Source organism: Stylophora pistillata, chromosome 3 (genome assembly GCF_964205215.1).
Source record: "Stylophora pistillata chromosome 3, jaStyPist1.2, whole genome shotgun sequence".
In the NCBI taxonomy this organism is placed as follows: Eukaryota; Metazoa; Cnidaria; class Anthozoa; order Scleractinia; family Pocilloporidae; genus Stylophora; species Stylophora pistillata.
The window spans coordinates 5,492,501-5,502,500 of NC_142521.1; the positions used below are offsets into that span (position 1 = coordinate 5,492,501).

General features: G+C 36.8%; 2 protein-coding genes across 4 annotated transcripts in view; one reads left to right on the plus strand and one right to left on the minus strand.

Moving 5' to 3' along the window:
* LOC148734257 (ATP-binding cassette sub-family C member 5-like) overlaps positions 1 to 7,354 on the plus strand; it is an 8,267-nt gene extending 913 nt beyond the window's left edge. Inside the window, exons 2-11 of one of the 3 annotated variants that reach the window (XM_088754576.1) lie at positions 1,494 to 1,800; positions 2,088 to 2,162; positions 2,603 to 2,764; positions 3,160 to 3,229; positions 4,103 to 4,206; positions 4,546 to 4,608; positions 4,838 to 4,922; positions 5,251 to 5,395; positions 6,059 to 6,166; positions 7,194 to 7,354. In XM_088754576.1, coding sequence (XP_088610702.1) covers positions 1,494 to 1,800; positions 2,088 to 2,162; positions 2,603 to 2,764; positions 3,160 to 3,229; positions 4,103 to 4,206; positions 4,546 to 4,608; positions 4,838 to 4,922; positions 5,251 to 5,279 — 895 coding nt within the window. In that variant the 3' untranslated portion in view covers positions 5,280 to 5,395; positions 6,059 to 6,166; positions 7,194 to 7,354. Of the gene's footprint in view, positions 1 to 1,493; positions 1,801 to 2,087; positions 2,163 to 2,602; positions 2,765 to 3,159; positions 3,230 to 4,102; positions 4,207 to 4,545; positions 4,609 to 4,837; positions 4,927 to 5,250; positions 5,396 to 6,058; positions 6,167 to 6,521; positions 6,616 to 7,193 lie in introns of those variants that run through there. The other 2 variants (XM_088754577.1, XM_088754578.1) reach the window with 2 other exon arrangements.
* Positions 1 to 10,000, minus strand: part of LOC148734256 (uncharacterized) — a 75,174-nt gene that overhangs the window by 14,070 nt on the left and 51,104 nt on the right. The window lies entirely within an intron of this gene.

The following is a 10,000-nucleotide window of genomic DNA, read 5'->3' on the forward strand; positions in this document are numbered from 1 at the left end:
TTATTAGAAAACTATACTCCTTTAATCGTAAGTTCAAAGTAGAGGCCACATTTGGAAAGCAGAGGGCATAGTTTTTCCCATTTTAAGTCAGTCAGGCTTGCAAATATTTTCATTCTGTTGAAGCATATAGCATGATAATATTACCACTAGTTACCAGCCCCTAAAACTCTTTTCATGTTGAAATTTACTATTATGGCCAAAGTTGTGCTGATGTTTTGTACCTGGTGCTGGCTACTAAACCTGGCAAAAATGACATGTACATCAAAAGCAAAACCCTGATGTTATGGATTAACCTTTTAAACCCTGAGTGACCGGCATGTAATTTCTCCTTGCTGTAATGCAGCAGAATCATTTATTAAGACCATGAGAATAAAGGAAATGATTACAAGCCTAACAAGCTTTGATTGTTGAACAAAATATCCTCGTCAGTACCAAAGGAAGTGTATTGAGAAAAGTATGGCGAATATGCATGCTGATGTAAGGGTGTAATTCGGGTTAACCTTGTGATGTCACATCATGAAAGCTGCTTCCTTAATAAGCTCTTAATGGGAACTAGCTGAATATTGCTGGTTATTATTATGACAACAAAAATTACTGGTTGGAACCAGAACAACTGGAAGTGCTTAGAATAATTGAAAGTTGACCTATTATTATTGTGTATAATTATACCCTGCATTGGAAAACCACTTCACCTGTTGGGCTGAAATTGAGGAAGAACATTGCTTACGATGAGCAAAAGATATAAGGTGTAGTAACTTCTTAAATGGACATCAGAATTGTTTTAACAACATGCATATGTAAAGGCTCACTGTGTAAGCTGTGTGAATGATTGAAAGTGTAGTTTATTCCCCTGTAGTTTAAATGCTTTTCACCTTAACATCAGTATGCATATACTCCGTGCTGTTCTCTATACATTTCCTATGGTGCTGACAAGGAGAATTTGTTTAACAATCAAGAGCTTCTTTAGTTACTGATCATTTGCTTTATTCTCATGAACCGCCTCCCGGTTAGCTCAATGGATAGAGCGCTGGACTGTTGTGCGGGAGGTCGAGGGTTCGAGCCCCGACCGGACCAACACTCAGGGTCTTAAAATAATTGAGAAGAATTTGCTACCTTTCTATAACATCAAGAAATGGTTAGATATTCTAGTCTTCTCGGATAGGGACGAATAAATGGAGGTCCCGTCTCCTGCAGGGTTAGGGGTAGGAGACGTTAATTTCCCACACACGAGATTACTGTGTGATGGATGTCCTCCCCTGGGGTGGGATGGGTGGGAGGGTGGACTAGCACGAATGGTTCCTATGTTCCTTTCTAGTCCTTCCCCACTGCAAATAATGCAGTGAAAACGGACAAAATTAATCAAAATTAAATTAATACGTGATTCAAGGGAGAAATTAGATTCTTAAAAGTCAAAGGGTTAAAAACAAAGTTGGTAGAAAGTAGGCTGAACACCAATGTTAAACAGTATTTGGTTGATCTTGTTTTTGTTTCAGGGATCCTTCTAAACCAGCAATTGATGAAGCAGGCTTTTTGTCATTGATGTTCTTGACATGGACCACTCCAGTTATTTGCAGAGGATTCAAGGGATCTTTACAGTTGGACGATTTTGATAAAATCTCCCCATATGAATCTGCAGAAGTTAACTTTAAGCGAGGGATGAGATTGTGGGATGAAGAAGTCAAACAAAGGGGACGTAATAATGCTAGTATGGTCAGAGTTGTTGGAAAAGGAGTGAAAACAAGGATCTTCTTTGGCATTTCCTTTCTAATTTTCTCCCAACTTATCAGCTTCCTTGGCCCAGTAAGTAAAACTACTTTAATTTATTTTATGAATACTTTGAAGGGTATCAGAAATTAATAGCTTTTCTGGTGTATGTACACTATTTAGAGTTTCTAATGCAGTTTAATTAAATGAGGACTCTCATATATAAAGAACCTTGTAACTGAATTTTATTGTAGTTCCCCAAAAATGTTGATATCCTTTTTTTTAAATTTGCTTGCCCTAGATTCAAATAATTCTTATGCTTTTGAAAATGGTTTACATTTTGTTAAAATAGAATTCTAACCCCTTAAAATTATATTCTGTAGGCCATCTTTGTGTGTAAAATTCTGGAATATATAGAAGAAAAAGATTCATCATCAAAACTAGAAGGAGTTGGTTGGGTAGGTTATAAGACCAGTCTGACTTTTTCTTTTTCTTCTTGTGGATGAGAATGGACATACAAGCCTGAAATTAGACTGTTCTAAAATAGCCATCATGGAGCTGAGCACTCCAAAATAGAATTACATGAATGCATGGTGTCCAGTGACATATAGTTCTTATAAGTATTATCGTTTTGTTGTACTTAGATCATTAAGAATAGCCTGGATTTCAATTTTTATTTTTTTTTGTTTGGAATATTTGCTAACAGTGCAAAAAAGGAAAAAAAGAAAAAGTTTAAAATTAAGACTTAAGCAAACTCTTTAACTTAATTAGAATAGAAAGCTGTCCATAGCGATTGTAAGGTGATCACCCAACACAAATGTTTCAGCAGACTATAAACTAGACAGTTTTACCATTTTTTGTTGTTTTTATATCAATGAGTTGTGTTGTCTACATGCAGGTTATTGGGCTCCTATTGGCAGAGGTAGGAAGGAGTGTATTCTTGTCAATGTCATTTTTCACAAATACTTGCACTGGAACCAGAGCCAGGGCTATGATTCTAACAATGGTTTACAACAAGGTGTCAAAACTGAGGAATGCAGGAGACAGGTCCATTGGAGAGGTATGAGGAAAAATATTGTCTCATTAATTTTACAACCACAGTCCTATTTTTTATTATTATTTTTCTACAAACAAGTGAAAAGAAAACATTCCTACCCTGTGAATCTTAAAATGACTTCCTGAGTCTTTCTATATATGGTTGTTTCTTTTTACTAGAATAAAAAGATTTTGTTAATGAGAATCAATATCAGAAAAGACTTTTCTTAATCCCACAAATTTGCACAAGAGTAAAGACATGATCTGAGGAATTCTTAAGAAATATTAGTTGGTTTGCTTATTAGCTTAAAATCACTCTACCATCTCTCTGTTGCAAATCACAACAATTACATTTCAACCATAAGCATGTTTAAAAAAGTGTAGGATTATTTATTCATATAACTCCTTCTTGTTATATAGTTTGTGAACTTGTGTGCGTCTGATGCAGACAGAGTCCATCAAGGTGTAACCTTATGCAGCTTTGTTTTTGGTGAGAATGTATATTGTTTAATTTGGATATGACTGCTTTATTATTTAATGCCATCATGATAGGTCATTGTTTTACACAAACTGTAAAAATAATATTTCAAGCTTTGAGTTGCTACTTTTTTGTGTGCCATTTATATAAGGGCTGGGTTGAATTTTCACAAAAGCATTCTTTATGCTTGGTAACTCCTGGGAGAGAGTTGTTCAAAGCTAGGCTAAGATAACCCAGGGTTAGTGTGAAATCTGATTTAAGATATTAAAGCTTAAAATAAAAATCCAGTACAATTAGTTTTGCCTGCAATTTGATGATTGGATGGTCTCAAAAGAATAGGGACAATTATGTTAAAAAGGCTCTTGAATAGAGAAATAAAGAAACCTGGGTTAGTGCTAATCAACCTTTGAACAATTCGGCCTTGGAGTTAAAGTTTGGGTCATGAAAGTCATAAAAATTACTGAAAGCATTATCTATCATGACAAATATTTATAGTTTGACTCTTAACAATTATTTTCATTGATTATGATCCATGTAATCAGGGCTGCTGTTGTTGATATTGTATGAAACATGCTGACGTAGTAGATCCAAGCTTTAAGCTGAGTCACTGTGCCCTGTCCTTGGTAAGGATACCTTACTCTGGCAATATCTCTCCACTCATGAGTACAAATGGGTGTATGTCAGAGAACTGTCAGGATGAAATGCTAAGGTGGAAGTGGGGGGGGGGGGAACCTTTGGAATCCCACCCTTCGAGGAATTGTAATACTTCCAGTTGCTCCTTTGATACTTGAATCAGAATAATATGCCTGATAATGAGCTTTCAAGCTTGTAAGCTGACTAAAATTTACAGCTGTAACAAGACACTTTTGGTTTTAAATTTTTCAGGTTTTCCAGTCCTTATCACTTGTACAATCATCTACACAGTTATTTACATTGGGCCATCAGCTTTGATAGGATGTGGTATATTTCTTCTATTTTTTCCTGTCCAGGTAAAATGAAAAAAATATCAAACAATGAATACATCGAATGCAAATATGGCGTCCAATTTGAATTTCCATTGTTCTGGATAGACTAGCCTCTCACGCATGTAATAATCCTTTCGTGTTTCCACGCGAAGATGAGGCTAGTCAGTCCAGCACAATGGCAATTCAAATTGGACGCCATATTTGCATTCGGTGTATGGTGCAGTATGAAATAATATAGGTGTCCCCTATGTCTTTGACTCCCCTCATTAGACTGCAAGTGGTTGCATATAGTCTGAAAGTTGAGACAGCTTTTTCGGTAAGAAATACAAAATGTCACATGTATATGTTAATTTTACTTTTCAGGCTGTTATTGGTAAACTTCAGGGAAAATTTCGCACCAAAGTAGTGAAAGTGTCAGATCAGAGGGTAAGTGCAAATTCTATATTTCATCAAATGTCAGTCATCCGATTTAAAGTGATTGTGAATATAAAATTACTTTAAGCATGAACCTGTCCTGCATTAATTTTATCCCCGAGAAAGAGAGCAATTTACGTAGCCTTTTTGTGCTACCGCCGACTTACCGCACATTTTCTTTGTCTCTAAGTTTGACTATTCAGAAGTGGTTTAACTATGTTATTTTTTTATTCATCTTTAGGTCCGAATGATGAATGAAATATTGAATTGTATCAAACTTATCAAGATGTATGCTTGGGAGAAGTCATTTGCTAAAGCAATAAGTGGTGCGTATGTGGACATTTTTTAAATAGCTGGTCATCCTCAATAACTTAACCTACAGGTACACCTGTACCTTCACGTCAGACCTGTCAGATCAAAAAGCATTTAAACAAACCTTACTCAATTTAACAGTAATGCAACTCAAATAACGATAAAAGTGAAAATTACATTAAAATGGTTGATGCCACTGTACAGACCCTGTACAATACTGTACAATAATGTACATGTGGTTGAAGAATTTAAAAAATCCTCAATTTTCTTTTTATTCTTTGTTTTTGAAGGTATTCGAATTTAAAAAATCCTCAATTTTCTTTTTATTCTTTGTTTTTGTAGGTATTCGTAACAAAGAAAGCACCTCATGAAGGGTGCTTTTCTTCAAGGATTAAACATCGCCATGGCATTGATTGTCCCAACTATTGCCACTGTAGCAACATTCAGTGTACATGTTGCTACTGGCAAGAATCTCACTACTTCACAAGTAATTAATAATTATTGAATTATTAATCTTCACAATTGACTAATTTAATCTCACTACTTCACAAGTGTTGGTTTTCTTGCCTACATGGGTTTGTTAAGGTTCCAAGCAAGTACTCAATATTGCATTTGTGTGACGCCAATAAGACATCAAGATTAAAAAAAAATTGTATTTGGGCAACAGCCTCCTATTATCACTGAACAGGCTTAGTAACAAAGGATTAGACTTTTTGATAATAGTGAATTACAAAACGCATTCGCACCTTTCATTATTTGCACTATATAAGATGAAGGAATGACGAGTTTGTTGACGCCTTTGCTGAGGAAACTGCCGGAAAAATTTTTCTTTAAAAAGGGTCTCTTGGAAGTGCAATGTAAGAAATATCTATCGGGAAGAAAAATAAGTGGACCCATTTCATCTTCTGGGGCAGCCAATCAGAACACAGGAAGGGTTTTATCTTTCTTGCTTAAGGAGCCCATCGTCTGTGAGACAGTGCTTTCCTTACAGTACCTTCCCAATTGCTGGGCTGTTTTTGCTGCCGTTATTTAAAAGTATAGCTTCCACTATAATATGTCAAAATGAATGGCAGTTAGTATGAGGGAATTACTTTTCGCTTTTACCACAGCGTAGATTTTATTGATACTACGATAACGTGCATTTCTCCAGGCATTCACAGTGACGACGCTCTTCAATATTTTGGTATTTTCTTTGGCTATTTTACCATTTGGGATAAGATCTCTGGCTGAAGGGAGGATTGCACTGAAAAGACTTCGGGTATGCATCATAGTGTTGTAAATGTAATCCAATGTTATCAAAGGGCACATTGATAAATAATCTTTTGTAAGCGCACTCAGATAATCTAGTATGATCTATTTTATTTACATCGAACTGGAAGGTTTTTATTGAGTGAACATGAAAATACCAGCATGCTCATTGTTTAATCCCAAAAATGTAACGATGTCATGAAAATGTAGAGAGCGAAACAAACCCCGATTAAGTTAAACGCACAATCAACAATGCAAAGTTAACTGTTTTTATGTTCTTGTCCTTCTGATGAGTGTAAGAAATCATATCACCATTCCAGTCATTACGTACCAAATGCTTACTCGTTGTTTGATTAAATTTATAGAGTTTGATGATAATGGAAGAACTTCAGCCTTTTGTTGAAAGACCAACCGACCCTCAAGTATCTCTGTCAATAACCGGAGCTACCTTTGCCTGGGGCAAGGTACCGTTTGACTGATATGAAAAGAAGTGTTTGGGATTTAAGAAAAGACGTGTCTTAAATAGGGTCTTGTAGAGGGCTTCATTACCCAAAGAAACCTTTGTCAAATACGTGTTTGTGGATTATAGGTGCATGCTAATGGGGTTAAGGAACAGAACGGAGAAGGTGCTGAAAAAAACGGTCAGGATGGTAAGTTGATATAACATTTCTGCACAAAATTTCCTGGTTCTTTAGCCCATATTTCTGAATTTGAAAATTTTCTGGGCCTAAGAAAGGAATTTGGAACCGAAATAAATTGTAGAAAATGGTATTTCATGTTCACTCAATAAAAAGAAGCATAGGGATTAGAAACTCAGTCCATTAAAGGAATGCACCTTAGAACAGACAGTTACATTGATTTTGCCGTCATTTCCTCTGTTCCGTTAAGGAAATCAAATATGGTAACGGTTATCACTGATGTCTCCATTGCCTGTTCCAGTTCGAGCAAAGTACTTTGTGTTTTTCGAAACTCTGGTCTTGAAGAACCCTTTTTTAAGTTTGAAAATTGACTTCTTGAAATTGGTGCATAATTTACAGAAAACGCAGGTTTGAAGCTTCTTGAAGAAGGGCATAGCAATGATGCAAAGAAAGTGACTACACGGGGTGGACCCCGTGGGCGTGGGCGTGGTCCTGGTCCTGTTGAAGTGCAGACCACATTAGAGCCAGCGTTGTTTGACATCGATCTCACTATCAACAAGGTATCTTTGTGTATCCGACATTCTATTATTTCAGTATCTTGATAACCTCTTTCACGGGATTCGTTTTACGAAGTTTTAATTACCGACTCGTCAGGCTTATTTTGCGTTTTTTTTTTTAGCCATTTTTCGCTTATGCTTATTTTTGCAGAAAACATTGATTGGTATTTGCGGAAGCGTGGGAAGTGGTAAAAGCTCCCTTTTACAAGCTCTCCTTGGCCAGGTTAGTCTTGCCAGTAGCCGAAAAAGATGACAAGAAAATCTTTCACTGTCTGCTTCATTCGTTGAATTGCTACTTTGACTTAAGCGTTAGTCCACCACTCCTCTCTGTTTAAAATTGACTATCACGGCAAACGAGATCGAGCCCCGAAAGAGGAAGCACTTCCTTCTCCATGATTAATCATTCATCTACTTGCAGAAGAATGTAGTCACAGATTGCGAGGGAATACTCAAAGGGTATTTTTTATTTTCCCTTCATGAGCTTCGTGAAACAGATATCGACGTCGAACCAAATTACTTACCCAAACCCGAGGGTGTCTCTTAACACATAAGACCTGATGGGCTTTTTCGATCATTGAATGGAAGGGATCCTTGTCTTAACTGCTGTAGTGCATGAAATAAAGTTGTACTAATTCATTGCACCGCTTAGTTATCACATAGTCCAAGATGCATGGATCTAATGCATGCTGCTTTTTCAGATGAGGATTCAGAAGGGGAATGTAACCATTGGGGGATCCGTTGCATACGTCGCTCAACAGGTTTAATCCGTGGACTTTAGACTGTGAGTTACGTCACCTCCGAATCTTGCGTTTGACATACGGAAAGAAAAGGGGTACGTATGGAATGTTATTTTAGTTTTAGCATCAGTAACGCCTCCCCAGTTTACAAGATTTACAATATCGACCTTTTGAAGTCATGACTAAAACAAATTTAATATCACCAGTTTCACTGGCGGAAATTCAATACAAATTAATAACTGATGCTTTTTTCAGGCCAGGGATTCACACGTTGCAAACCAGCTGAGCAAATTCTACCCACAATCGCTTTTACCTTGCTCTATGCTTGCTGAGTAATGTAGGATATATCTGAACCACAAGCAAGTCTGACATAAACTGACATCGCAAGGTGTTTCTTTCCCAAACCACTCAACATTAAGCACTCAAGCATTATCAGTTTGACATCCAAATGTATGTAAACATTGTGCAAGAGTCAGAGGTATCTCAGAGATTTTTAAATAGCCTCTGATACAACGAGTCTTATATAGATGATCATTTTCCCGACTTCCCTTAGTATTTCTCCGAACTTTGTTCAAACCTGTTTTTCAGACTAAAAAAGGAAAAAATACATCACGAGATTAGTCAACGCTCAGTTCTTTTCATTCTCTGCTTCGTAAGGACAAATAAACTAATGGATCTACCTTTCAAGGATTATGCAATACCTTGATTACGTAATGATGTTTTCCATAACTAGTTTCATGTGATGAAAGTACACCAGGAAAGAATTTCTCTGGGTGAAAATTTTTATCCTTCAGGAATTGGTATTTAGAATCTACAGAGCTGCCTGGTTATCGTTGATATGAAAAGAAATCTTTCAAGAATAAATCATAGGAGTAATTTAATGAGGCAACAGAAGCGTTTCATAGGATATTGCGACAAGCACTTTGTCACCCAGTGGCTTTCCACCACTGTAGCTTGCCATGTGAATTGGAGTAAATGGTTTTGAAATATCTATATGCTCTTTTTGGTCAAAATCTGTTGATTTCCGTCTTTCATTAGTATAGTCCAACCCGTATTTAGCGATCACATACGGAGAATGGCCGGATTACCACCTAATACAGGTTGACCGCTTTTCATTAAGACTGGTTCCACAGAATAGAGGCAATATAAAGAACGGAAAAAAAATGCTATTTTATGGCATAATTGACGACTAGTAACATGGTTGACTCCGTGAGAAAAACATAGAATAAATTTGACTTGAGAGATTACACTGTGGGTATTATGATGATCATGGCGATTAAAAAAGGCTGACTCCTGCTTAATATCTTATCTTCACTAACGTATTCCTTCTACGAGAGGTGATCAGGACACATATTGATAAGTCTTCTCTCTTCTCTTTCTTACATTGTTTAACCTTTGCGCTTTGAATTACACAAATCTTGATCAGCTTTGACCAATGGCACAGTTTCCTCTCGCTGTTATCCTGTTCTGTTTGACCATGCCCGTAGTGCCCGGTGTTGTGGTCTATCTTTGTGTAGTGTCTATCAAATTGATGGGGGGTATTGCGCCTTTGAATATTGTATAGAAAGGGCGCAACATAGATAAGGAATTCATTCATTTATTCAACATGTACATAACTCTCCTCCTTCTCCATTTAATGCAATAAAGGAAAAATCAAGCGGAGTCTGAGTGCGCTATTCTTGAAGAAACAGATTATTTGCTAATTAGAGTGTCAGCTCAAACTTTTTTTTATCTTGCTGAATAAGGGCGACTCGACGACCTTGATGAGAACAAGTATAGGAGAACTGGAGACCAAGGTATTGTGCCGAAGTAGTATTAGTAAAATTTACTCTGTTGAAAAGGGTGTGGCCAGGTTAGTTTTGGGTGTGGTTAGCTTTGGTTTGGGGCCTAACTTTTACGGTATATGGAGCTC